Source organism: Apiospora marii (assembly GCF_038362585.1).
Source record: "Apiospora marii strain CBS 49790 chromosome Unknown utg000002l_segment0_segment0, whole genome shotgun sequence".
NCBI lineage: Eukaryota > Fungi > Ascomycota > Sordariomycetes > Amphisphaeriales > Apiosporaceae > Apiospora > Apiospora marii.
The window spans coordinates 904,992-926,242 of record NW_027117373.1 but is presented as its reverse complement, the minus strand read 5'-3'; the positions used below and the strand labels follow the sequence as shown (position 1 = coordinate 926,242).

Below are 21,251 nucleotides of genomic sequence, written 5' to 3'. Positions count from 1 at the left end.
GGGGGTGCGGGAGGTATCAAGAGGTCTGGGTGGTTTGAGAAACCGCAGACTGGGTGGGAGATTTTTTGTTTTTCACAAGTGAGAAGAAAGTGTGCACCTGCCACCTGCGGATTTTTATTTTTGTTGTTGAACTGTAGGGTACATGCGTTCAATGCCACTTGCGTTCAATGCCATATGCGTTCAATACCATCGTTGCCTATGGTACCCGCTTAAAGCTCACTGTAAGCCAGCAGGTGCTAGCGACGGTGACCTGCTGTGACCCGCATACATCGTGGCCTGCGCTCTGGTACAGTACTCGGAGTACTTGGTGCAAGTCACAGGGCAAGCACTTCTGGTTCATCTGGCTTTCTAGGACCTTGTGATGACCCCATTAGCCTCCTATACGTGTATGTCTATATTACTATCGAGTTGCTGGAGAGGCGGAACACTAGAGTCCCTCAAAGGCCATATGGGACGGAATTGAAACAGAGGGGGATTCTCGGATGGCGGCGATATTTGGAAAGCCTGGAGGGTGAGAAAATCATCAATGGGAGCAACTAGAATTAGCTTGTACTGTGTGCGGTGGTATGGGCAGCCCTGACGTACAGCCTGCTGTAGATCCTCGCAGACTATCGAAGGTGACTTTCTCGTCTTCCAGCCAAGATCGTAAGCCTTGAAGCCTCAAGAAAATCGTTCACACTTGTACCGATAATGGTACTTGAATAGGACTGCAGAGATGCTGCCATCTGTGATGAACGATACGGGGTTCTCGACTATACGACGGATGTGGGAATCTACCTTGTTAATGTTCAGTTGGCTGAACTGTGCCATGGAAACTGCTCAATCTTGATGTTCTAGACGAAGACGAATTTCTTAACCCTGCAGGTTTACCTTTTGTTGGAGAAAGACGATCATCCCGAAACTACATGTTTTGGATACCAACCGGGTCTCATCGGCGACTGACACAGAAGAGAACTGAATCATTTTTGTGTGAACATCATTGATATTCCTCCTAAGGAAATTACTTGAGCAAATCGTTGTGCGCAGTACAAGTAGAAACCCTTCACGTGACCCTGTTGCTCTTCTCCCAACCCAAGCAAAGAAGTGAGAGGATGACAGCAAATTCCACTTTGGAAGGGTTTGCAGACACTTCTTCGCAGTCCTAGCCGTTGTTCTTATCCATCGTTTGCCGCAAAGAAGGGCGTATAGGCATCGAACAGGGTGCTGAGATTCCCCCCCTGGGCTCTAGTTGTTCACTTTTGTGTATTTGATGGTGATCGGTAGGAAGTTTTGGTTGACGGTGCTTTTGCCTGTACCTATGGTGGTTAACATACATAACTCCTTTTTTCGCATGTTGCTCCTGCATTATTGGGACTGGACTTACCATCGAACCACTTGACGTTCCAACCATTGTCGGGATCCGGGAAGGCCACCCACTGCCCGCCCATGTCGAGCTTCAGGCTATCCTCAACCATCTGGAAGGAGTTCCAGTTGGTGTTGCTGTCAGTGCCGCTCAGGCCGGCCGGCATGGTGACGTCGACAAAGTCGCGGAAGGCGCCCTCGCCCGTGACGGCAATGGCGTGGTCCACGATGCCGATGGGGTAGGTGTGCAGGGTGCTGCAGCCGGCCTTCTGGCTCGAGGCCGGGTACACCTGCACCGTCATGTAGTTGTCCCCGCCGCCGTAGACGCCGATCTTGCTGGCCTTCATGCGCAGCACTTGGCCGTCTAGCTCTCGGTTCCCGCTGCTGGTGCCGCACACGCGCGGTTGTTGTCAGTATTAACGTGTCACGTGAGCGGGAAGGAGATTGTTCAGGGGGATGCATGTGGTGCTTACCCGGAAACCGTGAGCCGGTACACTTCGATTCCTCCTGCGCGGTGGTGCATGATTGGGGATGCCATGAGAGCCTTGGCCGTGAAGGCTAGCGAAATGATGGTGTTGATCCACTTCATTGTTTCTGGGACTGATGTTGCAACAAAGCAGTTGAGTATCGGTAGATAAGATGGCAAATGGTCAACGGTGTCGTCAAGTTGTCGAAATTTCTAGGTTTGCAAGCTGATGCCAAAGATAGAAAACGTGTTCATTATTACGTGTGACGGGCTGAAGAGACACGGGCTGAGGGCTGAGGGATGCGTGTTTAATTAGAGACATTGCTTCCCCTAACATCAAACGACCGGATCGGGCTCCAAGGAATGAGCTTTCCATTTGCCCCGCCAGTAACACCATGTGGCATCACAATAGTATGCAAGGGAGGTATTCGTTGTATTCGCCTTTTTATCTCTGCGCGAATAGGTACGATTCCATTGCCACCCTTGTTGGCTGACATCACAATGATTGATTGGTGGCCGGCCCAGAGTCGTGGGGGGTTACATGGGAACTGTGTGCGGTATATCAGGGGCCCCAACAGCCCCCAGCTCGACATTCTAGCCCACTAAATTTAGGCCGTGGGGAGCCTGCTTTGCCCCCCTCCAAGCTCCAATACGACCAAAAACTGCCCTCACCTCTCTAGATCATCCATCCACAGGCTAAAAGCAACAATAATCTATTATTTAGCACGCCAAGCACAACTCGGTATGCTCGGAAGTAAACAGATTCGAACTTTCTTCCTCGTGGCCATGACACCCAGCTTGGATCCCCTCGCGTGGTAAACAGACTGACGAAGCTTGTATGTACCGTAACCGTAAGTAGTAGCCCTGCTTTTCTGTCTGCCGAAGCCGAGGCGCTGTTGGGTTGGTTCAGTGCTGGCCATCTTATCCACCATCACAGCGCAGCGTCCGTCACCTGAGCTAGAAGGTAGGTAGGTCACATCCAACCGTCGCAACGAGGTCCAGAAATAGTTGTTTGCTTGCTACACTGACACCAAGCACCATTTAGGGACTGAGCAATGATAGAGTCGGGCGATTAGAATATTCTAGCCTTGTTGATCTTGGCCCTGGCTCGTAGCCAACGCGATAGGGCAGTAGGATGGCAAAGCACTGCTATCGGGCAAGAGCGACCGGAGCCTGGTATCGGACCACATCGCCTAACACAAATCGCCTAACACATCTGCCGTTGTTGTTTGTTATATTCTCGCCATAACTTTCGCAATGCAACGCTGTCAATGAGAGCCTGGGAGAAAAACTTGCTGGTCTCGGGACTCTGTTCATTTTTTTCTTCTACGTTTGCCGATAGTACCCGGCTTTGAACCAACGAATGCATCGGGGACGCGGAATACAACTTCAAGTTCGATGTTCCAGGAAAGGTCATTTCGGATTTCAACCACGACGCTTGATAGAGAATCTATTATTACTGGGACTACCAGCCAGCCGAGACTCGCAAGTTACGTGACCCCCTGACCAGGCTTGCTGCGACGACCGATACACATTATCGATATCCTTTTATTGGCGGCTGCAGTCAAAACCTCTTTTGTGGCCATATCGGGAACCTCGGGAAACATGTTTCGGGAGCGTGCTGTCCAACAGACGCCGCAAAGACCGCCGACGAGAAAATACCGCTATCTGTAGCATGTACCTATTTAACTCTACGACTTGGGCTTATACTTCATACCTACATGGAGGCTGCACCTCCTTGTGCATGCGCGCCGCCAGACAAATAACTTGCTAGAGTATCCATACGGTACCGAATCAGCCCCCTATGATAAGAAGGCACTCCCGAAGGGCGAAATGTGGCTTGGGGGCTCGTGTGTGTTCGCCCTTGAAACGGTTGGCTTGGCCTCTCTGCTGGGCAAAGCATAAGCAACCAAAACCGATTGATAGCCGACTGTCGGAATCTCCTGCACTACTGAGTGCCCATCTCGAAATGCGATGACATCTTCAGAAGGCGACACATAGTATATGGTGAGTTGATGCTATTGTTGAACAGTTGCTAACTGCGATCCAGCAAACAGTCTGAAATGCCGACAAGTAGCGCTATCAACACGCTTCGGCGAGAGATCCCATGGCCAAGGAAACGAAAACTGTGATGACTCGGGTTATCCGTTGCCAGATTGCGTCCCGCAAGCCGCTAAGAGGGCTGGCGCCCGACCTGCTGTTTGCTTTCGTCGTGAAACTGCCGCGGGCTATCTTCAGATGGACAATAGAGTTTCACTGGCGCAGCCGTTTTGACCAGCAACGGGCGCCTCTCAATTTCACCCTGTCTGTTTATGTTTACGCCCAAGTCTTGACGGATGGCTATTTCAAGGGGAGGAATGCCGGCCTGCGAAAACCACATCCTGGTCGCTGCTTCCGGTCATTAACGCTCGCTCTGGAATGTCGTTCGACACACTACCGCCCACCGTCACGCTTCGTCCCAGACATCTGGGGAAGGAAACCCACTCACGTCATTCGTCCCTCTCGTCCTCTCCCACAAGAAAGTCTGCGCAGTTCGAACCGCTCCTCGGGATGACCGCTATGCCGTGGCTCGTGCGCACGACGACGTCGTCCTCGATGGGGTCGCCGAGGTCCTCCCTCGGGCCCTTTTCCCCTACGCGGGACCAGCAGTCGGCCATGAGCATCAGCTATATCCTGCCGCTGATGGACGGGGCCACGGGGTCCGTCCCTCTGACGCACGAGCATTCACTTTGGCCGCTGCTGCGGACGGACGCGATGCACTGCATGCGCGCAGTGTCCCAGATCTTTGCCGCCTTCGCGACTTCGCTCAGCCGGAGAAGGGGGCAGATGAGCTGGAAGGAGCATAGGGAGATCTTCCTCTACTTGGTCCTTTCGCTACTCGAGTTGCAGTTCCTACTGACAGCTATTCCAATGTGGCTCCTGATGCCCGGTTTCTTCGTATTGCCTCTGCTCTTGATCGAGTGCAGCCTGATGTGGTCCTTGATTCAGATCGTCAACAGCGAGGATCGCACCTTCGTCTGCCGCTGGAACGGGGCTGACGAAGAGAAAGAGGAAGGATGGGAGCATTACACCTGGGCCGTGGTCGGCGGCATGGAATGGAGCGAAGACCACCTCCGCAAGAAGACGTTGCCTAGATTAACGGAACTTTTCAACCACGACATGCACACCTTTCTACCTTACCGGCTAGGCTTCCCGCTGGACATGCTCTCGAGATTCCTGCAACGGACTCTGCAAGTCCCTACGCCGACCTCGACGGCCGTGTACAATCACGTTCGCGCCAACTGCGTCAAGCTGCGATCGAAGCAGATGAACATTCTCGTTCACAACACAGGGGCACTGGATATGGCATGGGTCATGTCGCGCCTCTGTGCCGATCTCCCGCCCGGACAGCAGCTGGGAAAGTTCAACGTCTACACATTCGGATCCGCCATGCCAGAAATGACGCTACCTCTGGGAAGCCACAACGGCCACGAGGGCCACAACTGCAACTGCGAAGACTTCCCGGAATACCCCATCGTCAACCACTACGCCTTCGAGGACGACCCCTTCGCCAGGGTCGGCGTTTTCCTGGGAGTGCGGCAGCGCATGGAAGGCCGCGTGGTGGGCGCCGTCTACGGGCTGCAAGCGCAGGGCTCGCGCCGCCGACGGTCCAAGTCGTGGTTCTCTAGCGGGGGCCGGTTCACCCTGGACGACTACCTGGACGCGCTGTTCCCGGACGGCAACCCGCGCGCGGGCGCCCTGGGCGAGGTGTGCAAGATCGAGCGGGACATCAGCGAGATGCGGGAGCTGTCGGCGCTGGCCAAGGCGGTGCGCGAGGTGTCGCGCAAGGGCAAGCGGCTGAGCTGGACGGCGCTCGGGGCGCTCGCGGGCAGCCACTCGTCGGCGTCCAGCCACTGCCGCAACGACCGCAACGAGATGGCGGGCGTGGTGTCGCTCGAGGAGGCCCGCCGCATCGGCAAGTCCATGGAGGGCATCCTGGGCTACGAGAACAACCTCCTGGCCGCCTTTGTGCGCGGCGACTACCGCCTGCACCTCGACGAGCAGAAGGGATTCCAGGCGGGCTGCGACGAGTGCGATTGAGTTATGTGGGAAGGGAGGGCGGATGATGGGATTAAGGGTGTGCCGGCCGGACGACGACGATTGAACAAGGTGGAAAAGGGAATGACGCTAACGCTTTGACGAACTTACGCTTTCTTCTTCTTTTCCTTCTTCTACTTCTTCTACTTCGATGTCTGTATTTTGTGTCATACGACCTGTTTCTGTTCTGTGCATGGGTGGGTGCAACTACGGAAAACAGGCGTACATTACCGATTTTTTATTTTTATTTTTATTTTATTTCCGAGATATACTTCTTTTGTGTTTTTTTTTTTCTTACTTTCCAAGAAACCGCGAATCCAAAACCTTGAGCCGCGAAAACCTGACTCGCACAATGACCAGGGGATGACTGATGAAGATGTGCAAAGACGCCAATTGAGTTCCCTCTTTTGCTGGGGTCGTGTCGATCTCCCTTGTGCCGGTGACGTTGGATCAGCTCAGATTGACAATTGACAATAAACCTCCCCCCTGCCCCCCTCGTTCACGAACCCAAGCGGGCCGGCCGCTAGCTCTTGCCAATATTTCAAATAAACCACCAAGGATTCGACTCCGGGTTCGCATAGTAACAGTGCAGACCTCGTAAGCAGCCAATGCATGGGGACGGGGGTTATTGGAGAGAGCCAAGAGCATGACGAAAGGGGCCGACAAATGCCCCTCGAACGACTTCCCTTTTCCCCTGGGGCACAATGCTTGAATGGGGCGGGGGGCTGGCTGCCGAAAGAGAGATCTGCCAAGCCCCCGCCCACTTACAGTAGCGTACTGTAGCGGCCTTTCGTCGCCTGGCTCCAAGGCTGCTCTCTCTAGCTCTTTAGGTGACACCAAACTACGTCCTCATCAACGTTGCGCTAATCAAGCACGAAAAACATGGGCCTCGAAACAGCATTCGTAAGGGTGTTTCAGCCCACACTCCACCAAAGCTACACTTGGATCTTCGACCTTGCTTTCGAACGGCACTCCGTCGTCTTCTTCTTCTCTTGGGTCCGTCCTGCTGCTGCTGTCCAAATAAAGTCGGGATCCGGATCGATCGTCAATGTTGTCTTCAATCTAATCTCATAGTCTCCCTTCTTCTTTTTCTGGTTCTTCGTATACCTCATCTCCCCTTATTTCGGGTTCTTTTCTTTCTATTTCGCCCAGTGTGTCTGTCGGGTCAGGAACCACCACAGGAGCAACAAGTGGTCGGAAAACGGGAAACAACTTCAACAACCACAACGATAACCAACATATATTTCACTATATCTCTTTTCTTTGAACCACACCACTGTATATCGTGTCGTGCACACACATACACACACCCGAAACATATACATTGACTTGTATAACGATCTATATACTCAACAACATATACTGGCCACACACACTCGCATAAGCCGGTCAAAATGACGCTCCTCGACGACATCTTCTACTACAGCTGCTGCTTCATCGTGGTACTGCACTCGCTGTCGGCCCTGCTCGTCATCACCCACGGCCGCTGCACCGTGTACGCGGCCGCCTTCCTGATCGCGAGCGCCATGTGGGTCAGCCTGAGCGTGCTGAACCTGTGGTTCTTCCTGCCGACCGTGCTGCAGGACGCGGCCGAGCTGGTCCGCCACTACGAGGCCCCTTCTACTACTAGCAGTGGTAGCTACAGTTTGGATGGCCTTTGGCAGACGGTCTCGTTGCTGCGCGCCGTCGTCTTCAGCAGCGCCGCCTCCTACTTCTACATGATGCTCTTCGGCTGGTTCGTCGGCGCCATGTCCCTCTCCAACGCCCTCACCATGTGGCAGCGCGAGGGCTGCGACGCCATGGCGCCCCACTGCCACCGCGGCCGCGCCGCCGCCTGGCTGCTGGGGGCCGCGCGCCGCGTCGAGGGCTGGGTCGCCATCGAGGACCGGCAGGCTGTTTCTATGCAGCTTCCGCGGTGGGAGCAGGAACACGAGCAGGTGGTGAACGAGAAGACGGCTACGGTTACTGCTACTACGACGACGACGATGACGGCGGCGGAGGAGCGCGAGGAAGAGGCGCGTGAGGTGCGCAGGGGCGGCAGCTTTCTGTTCGCGGCGCCCCGGCGGCTGCATTCGTGCTACATGCTCCTGCTCGCGCCGCATGTGAAGTTGCCCGCGTCGGGGCGCGGGGTAGGGGGCGGTATCGAAGTCTCGGAGAAAGGGGTGGTGTTATAGAATGGAAATGACCGGAGTCGGCGGCCAAAGGCATGGGATCGAAACTTTATGACATAATCCATCAATGAATACAAAAGTTTGAATATAAGAAGTTCAACGTTGCGTTGCGTCCATCTTGCATTTCGTGGGGTGCGTGAGTAAGTAAGTAGGTGTTGGTTGGGTACGTGCGTTGGTTGGTAGGCTGTTTGCCGCTACCTTATTTGAGTGAGCTTGATTTCTATCTACGAAACCTTCTATCTTCTATGTTTTCTCTCCTGGCAAAACGGGCTGTGTTGTTTAATCCATTCCAGAGCATTGCCTGGTCTATACATGCTGTCGGAATTGCGACCATGATGTCCTCCTTCGAGTCTCTCGACGAGCAGTGCCCTTAATGATGTATCGCTCACCGACGTCATCGCACCATCATCCAAACCCGAAGTGTATCATCCACCCGTGCATCCTCGGCAACAGCAAGACCTCGCTCGCCTCCAAACCTGGAAACAGAACAGCCACCTGCATGCACCAATATTTCTGGAGATATATACCATACCGCCTCAGGGGGAGAAGGTCCCTTTCGCAAGAGCCAAGCGTGCGCCACGATTTCCAAGGCGGGAAAACCGGGTAATGGCGAACCCCCGCGGGGAATTCCATTCGGACGATCGGCGGCGTTGCAACATTTCCCAAGTGCCGAACCAATCCCAGCAAAACGGCTTCCTTTCCTCTTGGGGACTCTGCAGATTGATAAGGGTGGCATGTTTCTTGGCCAAACAACATAACATGGTGATATAAGGAAGATACTCCGCCTGGAGAGGCGATTGAAACATTCGGGTGCCCTCTTAACGTCGACCTTTTCACCAGTTTCGTCTTGTTTTCCACCGGTCGGTCGGCCCAGCGATCAAAAGCAACTACTGTCTGTCCGTCACACGCGCACCTACAATGGTCAATGTCCGCATCGCCGCGCTCCTAGCGGGGCTCCTGGGCGCCATCGAGATGGTCTCGGCGGCGCCGACCAGGAGCGTCCCCGACGCATCCTCCGAGCTTCCCAGCAGAGTAGTGGAGGACGTCCGGCCCGCTGCGGTGGTGACGCCGCCGCCCTGCGTGGCCATGACGCCCGCCCCGAGCGTCGAGGAGACCAAGGCCCGGTTCGACAAGTTTGCCAATGCCTTCTTGGTCACCAAGAACCTAACTGAGGCGTTTGAGTACATCGCTGCCTCCTACAGGGTATGTTATATCGATTGATGGACAGCTTGTCTCGTAATTGATGGAAGACTATGGACTAATACGAAGAATCGCGAACGCAGAACCACAACCCGTTCGCAAGTGGCGACGGGCCTGGACCGGCCCTAGACGTCCTCGGCCCCATCTGGCCTCAAACGCAGATCACGGTACTCGGCACGACGTTCGACAGCCCGATGAGCTGGCTGCACTACCAGAACAGCATGAGTGGCGAGATTGTCGACAGGTACCGATGGGATGCCGGGTGCATCGTGGAACATGTAAGCAATTCGCCTCTTGGTCTACTTCACAATGCTGTTGTCGCAGCAACGAACGAGATTGGGTCAGGTGCTAATGTTGGGCCGCTGTCATTCATAGTGGGATCAGGGCGAGAAATACCCCGGGACTTGATGAGTCTCTCGGAAGGACGGCGATGTTGGCTTTTGACATGCACCCAATCAGCAATCGCCGTTGCTGTCAGCCTCATCTTATGGGTCCTGTCCTGTCTTTGTCGATCGCGTGCACAGTCTGAAAATGGCCGCCCCGGTCGCGTCGAATTTCCATTTTCCATGGTACATATATCAGCTGTCAAAGAAAAAGTAGTAAGATTGACCAAATTTATGCATTGATGTCTCGCCTTAGCCCAGACGGTAGGCCCGCGCCAACGGCGGAGCCCCCTGTTTTGATCGCGCGTGATGGATGATCCTAGTGACTCAACAACGCATGACTTTGTCTGTACCCAGCGCGCTACGTTGCGGCTGAATTATTCTGCATCTGGTAAAGTATTTAATAAGAAGACGCGAATGTCCCCATCCACGCGGGCACTATCTGGGAAACAATGTTTCTGGGAAAGGCATGGCGGATATGACCGTCCATCCTACTAATACGACCACCCACGATGAGCAATGCCCATCCTCAGCCGCAGCTGCTCCTGCACAGCCGCCCGAGCTAGCAGCAGCTAACGCCCCCTTAATCATCATCCCGCGCCAACACGATGGCAGTAATAATGGCAGCAGCAGCAACCCCTGCCACTTCATCACGAAGCTCCCCCTCGAGCTCCGGAACGCCATCTACGCCCTCCTCCTCCCCCCGACGCCGCCCCAGTACCCGTCCTCCTTCCGCCGCTACCGCATGCCCGCCTCGGCGCGCCCGCGCTTCTGGACGCCAGCCGTCGCGCAGACCTGCCGGCAGCTGCGCCGCGAGGCCCTGACGCTCTACCTGGGGGACCACCTCCTGCGCGTCGGCCTCTGGGCCCAGGAGCCCTGGGACGCCCTCTACCTCGAGCGCTGGCTGCAGGACCTCGGCCCCGACGCCCGCCTCGTCCGCCGGCTGGCTATTAATCACCAGGTCGACTTTTACCACGCGAGCGCAGCCCGGTCGCTGGCGTGCACGCAGACCGTCTGGGCGGATACGGTGTTTACTGTCGTCCCGGGCGGCGAAGGGGAGGGCGAGGAGGAGGTCGTAAGGGTCGAATGCGATTTCGGCGCGCCCGAGAACCCGGTCAGCGACCAGATCCCCGCGGGGACGGTGTGTCTCTGTCCCATCGCGGCGCGCATGCCGCCGTGGCAGCAGGCGTCTTCTTCTGCTTCTGGCGCCGCGTCGGCGGCCTCGATGCCGGTCCCCCCAAGAACCGCGGACTGCGCCCTCACGCGCGCGGTGTACGCGTTCCTGGCGCTGATGGACCGGGAGGGGCAGGACGCCTTCGCGGTGCCGCGGTTCGCGAAAGGGGAGGACTGGGGCGCGAAAGACGGAGGGGGGCTCTGCGCGGGCTGCGGGCGGCGGCGGTGGTACCTCCAGGGGCCCAAGACGGCGGCGTACCGGCGCAGGCTGCTGGGGCTCGGGTTCGACGGCGCGGTGGTGTCGGAGATTGAGTGGAATGGGTGGCGGTGGACGGTGTACCACCAGAGGTGGGCGCATAAGAGTATGGGGGCAGGGGCAGGGGCAGGAGGGGGAGGGGGAGGGGGATGCTTGTAATCATATGTGATGATGGAGCTATGTGTCATGAAATAACCGCGATTATACAGGTATATTCTTATACAGGCAGTGGTGCCGCATGACCCCCTCAGTCCAATAGACTTCTTTCTCGTGGTTGTAACGGATACTGCTCTCAAGGCATAAGAAAGCAAGCACGATTGGCAGGGCGAGATCCCGACGAACAGATGAAAAGTCAAATGTCGAGCGACGAATCACGGACGTTAGAGAGACCCAGGGTATGAGATTAAACAATACCATCATCATCGCATTAACTGTCTCCATGATGGCAAAAACAGAATCAAGCCCCCAAAGGGAGCCAGGGGTCTCAAAGCCAAATCGCTCCGGCAGTGGTGCTCCCTTTCTCCCCCCAAGGTGAATCTGACAGAGCTTTCGCATCTGTGAAGAACCTTTTCGGCCGTTGTGGCAGCCTGATAAGAATAGTATCCCCGAAATCAAAAACTCCGTAAACCGACAGAACACCCAGTTTTCCCCGACCCATTGTATTTTGTTTTTCCCAAGCCCTCTCTCTGCCCTCAGAGGAAGAAAGTAGTAGCAAAACCCATCGCAACCCCAGCACCAGTCTTGCCCATGTAACTCTCAAACAGACTAAACATTGTTGTTATCAAAAGAAGGGATCTGTCCAAAAGCGAACTCTTGCGTAGATCCTATCGTAACTAGGAGAACCCGAAAGTTAGTAACTGTGTGTCGGAGGCGGGGAGGTGTGGCAAAAAAGGGGAAAGGAGCATTGGACGAAGTGACGTTTCATGTGGTTTCCTGCGGGGGATGCAGCTTACCTCGACCGAAGGAACAGTCTAGTTCTCGGCAACCTCGGAGCTGCCAAAGTCGCGGACATGGGCGCGCTTGTAAGGGCCAAACTGGCCATTGCCACCAGCGCCGACCGAGACGGAGCCGCCGACGCTGGGCGAGGAGCCGCCAACAGAGACGGAGCCGCCAACACCGGGCGAAGAGCCGCCGACGGAGACGGAGCCGCCAGCACTGGGCGAGACGCCGACGGAAACACCGGTGCTGGGAGACACGCCGGCACCGACACCGCCGAAGGGAGTGTCGACCTTGGCGCCGACGCCATTCCAGCCGGCGTTGGCGCCGACACCGAAGCCAGGCACGTGGGCACCGGCACCGACACCATCCCAGCCGACCTTGGCCCCCGCACCGACGCCAGCGACGGGCACGCCCGCGCCGACGCTGAGGCCGGGCAGACCGGCGCGCACGCCCGCGCCCACGACGCCGGGGAGACCGACGTTGAAGCCGACGCCGCCCTGGCCCTGGCCCTGGGCGCCGGCGTAGCCGTTGCCGTTGATGTCGGCGCCGATCTTGGCGCCGACCTGGCCGAGGACGTCCTTGCCGACGTTGAGGGCGGTGCCGACGACGGGGGCGACGATGCCGTCCACGCCGGCCTTGACGGCGCCACCGACGTAGGGAAGCGCACCCTTGACGGCGCCGCCGACGATGGGGAGGGCGCCCTTGACGATGCCGCCGACGATGTTGGGGATCTGGACGCCGACGTTGCCGCCGGGGTAGGAACCCTGGACGGGGGACGAGCCCGAGATGGACGAAGCAGGCTGCTGGCCGTAAGAGCCCTGGGCGGGCGACGACTGCTGCTGCTGCTGCTGCTGCTGCGGGGCGGGCTGCTGGCCGTAGGTGTCCTGGCTCTGGGCAGGCGAGGAGGCCTGGGTGCTGGAGGGGGTGGCGGCGGGGGCGGCCGCGGAGGAGGCGGGCGTGACCGAGGCGGCGGGCTGGGCGCCGTACGAGTCCTGCTGCTTCTGCTCGCCGTAGGCGGCGCCGGTGGCGGCGACGAAGGGGGCGGCTCCGAGGAGGATGGCGGCGACGACGGCGTTGGTCTTCATCTTGACTGGTGGGAGATGGAAGTAGGGAGTGTGACGGGTTTTCGGTCTGAGTTGAGAGAGTGTCTGTGAGACTGGATCAGGTAGGACTGGGTGAGCTGACTTGAATGACAAACTTGCCAAAAGAGTGTGGTGGAATGAGTGACTGGTGATGATGATGGTAGTTGTGTGATGAGGATAGGAATAAGTCCAAGTACGAGGGGGGCGGAAGGATATCCTTTATAGATGGAACCAAAGGGACTCGGAACGTTCGAAGGTGTAGTGGTCGGTCTTGCTAGGCGGCTGGCTAGTCCTCGGCGGCCCCTTTCTCTTGCCTCGTAGTCGTAGGCGAACGCGCCACTTCGAAACTGGCTTGTTGCTCATCTTCGGGAATTACGCGATTTTCCCAGGCAGCACGTAAGATTTTGTGGTCTAGAAAGTCGCTCATTCAGTACTTTAGTATTGGGCCAGACTCCAGGAATGCCAAAGTCCACCGGATGGTGGTGGTTTTCATTACCCTAAATTCAAAGGAGATGAAAAGCTGCCGTCCATGACGACAGCATCAACTTCATTTCAAATGAAGCTACGCTGCGGTTGCGTACCCGAGCGCAGCGCCTTTTTGGTATCATTGGGTTGACAGAACGTCGTGTGGTTGTGGCTTGCCCAGTGTTGTCATTGCAATTACTTCTAATGCGGTTGGCATGAGCTCTTTGCTGTAAGCTAATCATCTCAAAAGCTATAAGAGCCAAGCTTGACAGTATCAGAACACACTGAAACCATTGTCCCTCGCCGAATGAACTGCCGTGTTCCTAGATGAGTAAAAATCTTGCCGTAGAATATTCGTTGTAATATAGTGAAACGACTGCTTGTCACTTGCACCCCAGGATTCTTCTGGAAATGGCACTACCTATGGGTATTGAGAACTTTTTTGCAGTCAATCCCATTAATCCAGCCATCAATTTTGATCATTCTCTCAAGCTACAATGCCAACCTATTTTAGACACGGAAATCATATTTTGTGGCCACTTTAATGCCTCTCAAGAAGCTGGTCTAGGGGCAGTAGCCGAGTGCGGCCGCATTCAGGGGCTACTCGGTGCTGGCAGATGACCAATGAAGAACTTATTATTTGACATTTGAGACGAGGTCAATATTAGATTTGTATGACAGACGGCTGAGGCCCTGAAGAAGGCGACGTAAAAGAGGGAAATACACTTTGCTAATGCTAATGTGGCGCAGACTCGACAGCATCAGGGCACCGCCCGGCCTGAAGCTAGGGGATCTAGCAGATGTTGTCATCTTGGATGGCTTGTAAGAGTAAAGGCCGTCATGAGACCAAGATGAACCGAGGTGAAGCCAAGACAATGAATGATGTGCTCCAATCCTTTGACTTTCCACCTCTTTGGGCCCTATTAGGTAGATGTTCAGAGGCTTGACGGCTAAGGCCACTTCCAGCACCATTGGAGTGTCCAAGGAGCCTCAACTGCATACAAGCAGCAATATGGGCTAGAACCAAACATTTACAAATGGTCATCTCGGCCTAATTAACGGATAGAGGCAGAAGGTGATTCGTCATAAGCCTAAGCTTGCGTTGCTTCCCCAGATTGTCCCACCTGACACAGGCCAAGCCAGATATAGGTATGTTTGAATTGATTGCATTCAAGGAGTGTGTCTTTGTTCTCGTGAGGTGTGTGTGGCCGAGAAGCTGACAGGCCCAAAAAAGGCACATGACTAGCTTTTATGTAAGTAAGTAATAAGGGGGTATAAAACATTATCCGCCTCCCCAGGAAACGCCGCCCGCTTGCTCGCTCGCTCGCTCGCTCGCTTTGCCCCCCCAATTCCATGCCGCCCATCCCATTCATTTCCGAATTCCCAAATGCTTATGCCCCCGGCCCCGATGAACTCCTGAAGATGTTGTTGTTGTTGTTGTTTGTGTAGTTCAGGCTACACGGCCGCCTGATCCGTTTTTGTTTCTACTCTTACCCCATGCTCTCTTTTTGTTGGAACCCCCCAGCCTTGGGGGAAAAGAAAATAGCCGTTGATGATCACTACGGCCTGCCCACGGTGGCGGGCAAGCTGGAGTGTTTGGTGCTCGAGCGCACCAGCCCCCGGAAGGCCGGGTGGGCCCACAGCGACGGCTGGCGGAGCAGGGCCGTGGGCGGCCGCGTCGGCGCCTCTTCGTCCAGGCTTTGTCGCCGCAGCAGCGGCCGCCGCCCGGAGTCGGTGGAGGGGTGCCGCTTCCCCGTCAGGATCTGCCACGTCTGCTCCAGCGAGGCCTCGATGTCCCGCCACTCCTGCACGAAGCCGTCGCGGTGCTCGTCCGCCGCCGTCGGCTCGAGGTAGTAGTCGGACGTCTCGGGCTTGGTCGTCATGCTGGGGTGCCACGATCGCGACCGCATCCTCCGGGGCTGCCGCGATGTGTTTGTCGTTTTTGTGTTGTTCGTCTTGTCGTTGGCGGCGGACTGGGGTGTCCGCGGTTGTTGTGCTGTGGTGGGGTTGGTGGTGAGCGACGTCCGGCTCTGCAGCGTCTTGCGCAGGATGATGTCCCGCTGCACCTCCTCCTCCCAGATCAGGATGGAGCGGCTCAGCTTCCGCCGCCGCTCGTAGTCGTCCCACGTCAGGTTCGGGTCGCGCAGGCACGCCTCCCGGTAGCCCGCCAGCTTCCGCTGCCGCCGCCGGCTCCACAGCAGCAGGGCCGTCAGTATCGAGGCGAGGATCAGGGCGCTGCCGAGGACGGTGGAGATGATGATCAGGTTCCGGCGGCTGTCCGTCCCGGAGGAAGAGGCGTCTCTTGGTCGAAGGCCGGCTGTAGGAATAATCATGGCGAACGATTGTATAAGTAATAATAAGTATTTGGTCTTGGTTGGTTATGTATTATAAAAATAAGCGAGAGATCATGTTAAGATTAATGTTCATCTCCGTCTCGGGGGTGGGTGTGAGTGAAAGGGACCGAGTTTGAGTCAACCTAATCTCGACTCAGCTACCACTGGCACATTATCTGCGGGCTTAGAAGGGGGGACGAAGAAGCAGAAGATGTAGTAGTAGAGAGAGGCTCCTGTTTTCCGATCTCGAGGAATAAGTAAAGTGTGTGTGTGTGTGTGTGAGTATGCATGCAGCCTGCGGGAGAGGCAGTGAGTCCGATGCCAGCTCATTAATACCCAACTGCAGCAGCCTGGCAGCCTCCACCATGAAACTGACTGACACCAACCCAGCCCTTTTTGGCGAACCTCCCAGGATGACCGACCGACCCTCCCCTCCTCCATCGGTTCACCGCATGGAGTGTGGTGGGTCGCTGTCTCCCTCCCGCATTGCCGTCTATTTTTGACCACCCGGAGCTATCAACCACCTCAAACACCCGTCTCTTTTCCCCTCCTCCCAGCGCTGGCTCCGGGGGGCAGAAGGCACAGCCACCATGACACATCAGATTGTTTGCCCCGCCGGCGAATCAACAGAGCGGATGCAGTTGCACAAAGATTCGGATAGCATCCATGGTCATCAAGCTTAAGGGCATTTGGAGAGCGAGAAAGAGAACAAAAACCGGGTTTCACCTTATCGTGTATGCAGACTGGCATAAGGGACGGACGGTGGCAGGGCCCTGGGAAAAGGAACCCTCGACAGCTCATTGGTCCGCCACTAGCCACGTCAGTGGACAACACGAGCATTGGCCTGCAGCTGCACCCTCAAAAGCACTCTAAACACCCTAGGCCGACCGGCTGGCTGGGCCTCTGCGGCACCACCGTCCTTCGGGTTCTCCATATTCCCTGCAATCTTCTTCTTTTTTTCTGTGATTGCCCTAGGCCGACTCCAGATGAACGAGAATTAATGAAATCGCAATACTCAATAAGGCACAGCTGCGCCCGTGACGCTTAGCTTACTGTACGGATTCAATTCCGCGTGGTTTTTGAAGTTCGCCGAACGAACGAGGAGAGCCCTCCTTCAATCAATCCAAACCCGCCACCCCCGCCGCCCACTGTCTCTCAGCCTCTTAAAGGTTGGAGATTCAGAGACAAGTTCGACTCACCCTTCAACCCCTGTCGCATTGCTGCGCTGCAACGGACGATAAGAAAAGACGAAATCGCGACGTCCGGCCCTGATCGGCGAATGACGACGATGTTACATTGACTTTACGCTGAGATTCTGTCAACGCCGGTCTTGGCCCCTCCCTCTGTCTCGTCAACTGACCCTCGACATAGAACGGCAGACGAGGGAGGAGAGAAGCCAATGGGATACCATGCCCGTCCGGATCCGACAGGATCGGCAGCCTCGAGGTCGTCGTGGCCTCGTATGCATTCAGAGACATCGTACGTCCTTTTGACGCAAACTTTGCCGAATGAAGAAAACCCGGCAGTGCCGTCCGTTCAGTCGTCAGTCGTCAGTCAGGCAGTCTGGAGCACTGGTTTGCTCCCCACAGGCTCCTTTGATATATTAAAGCAAATAGTAAGCGTGGTGGGCCAGAGTTGATGTTTGCCCAGTAATTCAAGGGGGAGAAAAAGGAAGGGTCCTGGGGCGTGCTAGTCGGGTTCTAGAAAACCGTGGGGTCGAGTCCCTGACAGGCTAGGGTTGCACGCTTTACCACCTAGAGACCGTGATTAGCATAAGGAAGTAAGGAGCTGATTCTGGCTACCTATTCATAGACGCGCCGGTGCTTTGCAAGGAACTAACTAACAACATGTAAAGCAAAACCGTCGTCGGAGCTGGCACTCCTCCAAGTGGTATGTGGGTATATCCGGATGCCGTCAGAAGTCCATCATCATACGATGCCAGAGCAACCGACAAGGGAGAGGAGAGTCAATTGCATGTCGCATACCGGAGCCAATGGCAAAGAAGGCGAAGGCTCAACCAGAAAAGTCAAGGACGATCAGCAATGCAAGTAGCCTCCGAGGCAGAGAAAGGTAATCGTAAGCGTAGCCGATGTAAATGTGCAAAAGTCCCTGATCTGCTGTTTAGGTATTAGAGTGTGATGGATTGACCTGGTGGAGCAATGTCAAGTAGGTAGTGTAGGGATGACATCTGCGAAGTCAGCTTACACTCAGGCATCAGGGACGGCCCGGGGTATTTGGGTTCTGCCGCCTCGAGTCTGTGCATAGCAGGCTTCAGTTGATGTTTTTGGCATCAGCTGTAATGGACGTTCATTCTTCAACCTTTTTAATAATATCTAAGCGAGTTGCGACGAGCGCATCTTGATAGGTGGACTGCCCTGCATGGCATTGCATGTATGGAGTATGCACAAGTAGTATTATTAGTCTTCGCTTCCGGGGAATGCGACTTGAAGCTGCCGATCTACGTACGACCCTCGTCCCATGACCACACGTGGGCAGCGACAACTGGAGTTACGGCGCAGCGATTTCTGGTTGTTGCTGCTGGGCCGCTGGGCGTCCTCCAAACCGCATCTCGACTCAGTAAACTCGGTCCCGACCATCAGTCCAGTAGTGATCAGTCCTAACCTATACCCCTCCTACCCACCATTTTTATCTGGTGACGGGGCTAGATAAGGTCGGCTTGGCACCAGTGCCCGTCACCCGTCTGCCGTTCGGCTCCTCTTGATGGTGGAAGCAGCAGCCCTTCGATTTATTGGGCTCTCTCGCGAACTATGACCCGCCCAGTTGACAGCAACCATGGCCAGACTTCCCCTTCCCGATTCAGCAAGAACCGAAAAGCAACGACTACACACGATTGCGCAATGCATGCCCTCGCCGCCAAGGCTGGGGATAGTTGCTTACAGCCAGAGATATAGCCCATTCGCGCGAACTCTACATGCACCCACGTCAGCTGGGCAGCGACAAAGGCAGGCATCAGCTAAACGGAGAGAGGAGGTCTTGCGCTAAGATCGTGCTCCAAATAGCCTGCGAACTCTATCAGCAAATCGGGGAGGATTCCTCCCCCCGCTAGTCATTTGACTCCCGTCCTAACCACCTCGTTCATCCAAGACATGCATGACTACCAAGAGCAACTGATCACGCGGAATATATCTACATACTAATGCTACTACCTATACACTCTTTATTGCTGTGGCAGGGCCGACAACGGCGGGACATGTTTAGCAGCAGCACAAGAGCAGGACACACGAGCACGAAGCACGAAGCACGAAGCAGCCCCTCGGCAGCATGTGGCAATCGGTCAGATGTAACCCTTCTTTTCTTCACGAATTCTTTCGGGAAGGGCTAGAGCGTAATGCAACCCCCCATGGGAATAACGTTCTGACACCGAGTTTCACAACGACAACGCGACAGGCGACCATTGGACCGGCGGGCGGCCTTGGTGACAGGCCCAGCCAGTCTAGACGCCACCTCCAGAGAGCAGGTTGTACACTTCTGGCCAGATGATGCGCTAGCGTGGCTCCCGGTGGGTGGGCAGATCTGAGAATGGCCACCAACCGCCTGCCAACCAGCGCACAGCGCCGCACAGCAAAAGAAAAGCAATTCTGCCTGGCTGGGCGCTGTGTCTTGGTACATACTGTAGGTTAGTCGGCTCGAAGCATGTGAAAACGAGGGCTTGCGAACACTGACGCCCTGGCATGCATTCATGCCTCGCCTTCTTTTTGATCCTCAGCTCCAAAAGTCAGGTCAAGTCGTGCTCTACTCGAAACACGACCACGTCCCCTAAAAGCAGCAGATGACAATGCACCAGCATCAACGCGCCGACAGCATATGCCCATTTAGTCTTGTGGTTCCTCTTTCCGCGAGATTGACGGCGTCCACTTAAAAGCCTCCTTCTTGCTCGCCTTCCGCGCGCCTTCTCTTTTTTGGAGAGGAGACATTATTTGACCCTATTTCCTCCTGAGCCGTATATCCATCCCCCTCTTTCTCGCGGGTTTCGGTCTCCAAATTCTCAATAGTCGTTGCCAAGTGGACTACTGGTCGCTATTTGCATCTGTGCGCGCTACCGCTGGGCCTGTCAGCGACATCGGGCGCAGACCTGAGTGGTTAGGCCTGCCCTCCCACTCCACCACACTGTAACCAGTGACAGCATCCCGTCCGGCCCTCGTGCGTCTTCATGCAAGGGGATCGTCAAAGAATTGGTAGCCCAATCGACCGGATTTCCCCATCGTCTGGGTGAGGGCTTCAGACGATATTGACCTTATATACAAATCAATCTCCAAGATCTGGAATCTCATCTGCAAACTTATTTATTGTCGACAAATCAATCTCATCAACAACGGCCTGGCCACTGGTTCTCCCTCCTGTCTCTTGTCGGAAATACCCTATACCCAAATACCGGTAACATTGCAGAGATCCAGCGGTTATCTAGCGCCCGTCCCCACTGCAGCGGCCCCTCCCTATCCTATTCAGAGCAACGGCGCCAGTGCAACGTGGGGAGAGATTTGCCCTGCTCTCAAGCCTTCTCAAGCGGGGTCACGATTCTTGCAATTCCTAGGCCTCATTTGGGACAAGCGACGGCAGACCGCCTTTCGCTCAACAAAAGTTGGGGGTGCAAATTCCCGGATTTGTGGCTCGCCTCGAATTCGGGGGGTCATTCGCGATCGACTAGCACCCTCTCTAGGGTTGGAAAACTCAGCTACACCGACTTATATTCTCCTTTTAGAAGAGGAAGAAGCCGACCCTGCGATTACATCCTTGATCACCAGATTTGTGACCAGGGAGGTCAAACTTCTATCGGTCCGGCTCCGAGCGTTAGACTTTCCGGCACTCTCGCCGGGCCTTGCTCAGCAGACGGGAAAATCAAAGGAAAATAGAGGGAAAGAGAGGGAGTTCCCGCTACTGGGCCGCGCACACCAATAGTTGTCAGCATTCATTCGAATCGTCCCATCCGCGGACCATCCTGGTTGAAGACCTGGTTGAAGAGGGGAAATAGTGCTCCGGTCTAGCACTACTCCTGCATGCCGACCTCTTGCAAACCACATTTACCATCGTGCATTTGCATTTGCGAACCAGCCCTAATGCGCCTGTGTGCCAATGGCATTTGATCCCTTTCCTGCAGATTATCGTCTGAACTACCCTCCCCCTTCCACTCCATCGATCGTGCCCGTCTCACTGCATACGTCAATTATATTCTCGTGTACCCACTCTGCAGCCGGCGTACCGTTTTCTGGAAATTAAGATCGAACCCCCCCATCGGTGCGTCTCGTGAACCTGGCTCGTCGACACAGACCGCAACTCCATAACGGCTCCGTCCTGCTCGCCCTGGGACCAATAGTTTTCCCACCGCAGCAACCATCTTTGTCCCTGA

The 21,251-nt window shown here is 55.6% G+C and overlaps 7 protein-coding genes across 7 annotated transcripts; 5 read left to right on the top strand and 2 right to left on the bottom strand.

Annotated features, from left to right (window-relative positions):
- Window positions 1–1,224: 1,224 nt before the first annotated feature.
- Window positions 1,225–1,930, bottom strand: PG985_001986 (uncharacterized protein; the record flags this gene model as incomplete). Its single annotated transcript, XM_066821755.1, has 3 exons — window positions 1,225–1,289; window positions 1,364–1,725; window positions 1,815–1,930. 3 exons carry the CDS (start codon window positions 1,928–1,930, stop codon window positions 1,225–1,227), a joined length of 543 nt encoding a protein of 180 aa, XP_066689187.1.
- A 2,427-nt stretch (window positions 1,931–4,357) lies between these two features.
- On the top strand, window positions 4,358–5,887 carry PG985_001985 (uncharacterized protein; the record flags this gene model as incomplete). Its single annotated transcript, XM_066821754.1, has 1 exon — window positions 4,358–5,887. One exon carries the CDS (start codon window positions 4,358–4,360, stop codon window positions 5,885–5,887), a length of 1,530 nt encoding a protein of 509 aa, XP_066689186.1.
- A 1,391-nt stretch (window positions 5,888–7,278) lies between these two features.
- On the top strand, window positions 7,279–8,058 carry PG985_001984 (uncharacterized protein; the record flags this gene model as incomplete). The annotated part of the gene is made up of 1 exon (XM_066821753.1): window positions 7,279–8,058. The coding sequence occupies one exon, from the start codon at window positions 7,279–7,281 to the stop codon at window positions 8,056–8,058; it is 780 nt and encodes a 259-aa protein (XP_066689185.1).
- Window positions 8,059–8,973: 915 nt separating this feature from the next.
- Window positions 8,974–9,663, top strand: PG985_001983 (uncharacterized protein; the record flags this gene model as incomplete). Its single annotated transcript, XM_066821752.1, has 3 exons — window positions 8,974–9,258; window positions 9,339–9,533; window positions 9,631–9,663. 3 exons carry the CDS (start codon window positions 8,974–8,976, stop codon window positions 9,661–9,663), a joined length of 513 nt encoding a protein of 170 aa, XP_066689184.1.
- A 444-nt stretch (window positions 9,664–10,107) lies between these two features.
- Window positions 10,108–11,226, top strand: PG985_001982 (uncharacterized protein; the record flags this gene model as incomplete). The annotated part of the gene is made up of 1 exon (XM_066821751.1): window positions 10,108–11,226. The coding sequence occupies one exon, from the start codon at window positions 10,108–10,110 to the stop codon at window positions 11,224–11,226; it is 1,119 nt and encodes a 372-aa protein (XP_066689183.1).
- Window positions 11,227–11,990: 764 nt separating this feature from the next.
- Window positions 11,991–13,160, top strand: PG985_001981 (uncharacterized protein; the record flags this gene model as incomplete). Its single annotated transcript, XM_066821750.1, has 1 exon — window positions 11,991–13,160. The coding sequence occupies one exon, from the start codon at window positions 11,991–11,993 to the stop codon at window positions 13,158–13,160; it is 1,170 nt and encodes a 389-aa protein (XP_066689182.1).
- Window positions 13,161–15,112: 1,952 nt separating this feature from the next.
- PG985_001980 (uncharacterized protein) lies at window positions 15,113–15,886 on the bottom strand (the record flags this gene model as incomplete). Its single annotated transcript, XM_066821749.1, has 1 exon — window positions 15,113–15,886. The coding sequence occupies one exon, from the start codon at window positions 15,884–15,886 to the stop codon at window positions 15,113–15,115; it is 774 nt and encodes a 257-aa protein (XP_066689181.1).
- Window positions 15,887–21,251: the final 5,365 nt, after the last annotated feature.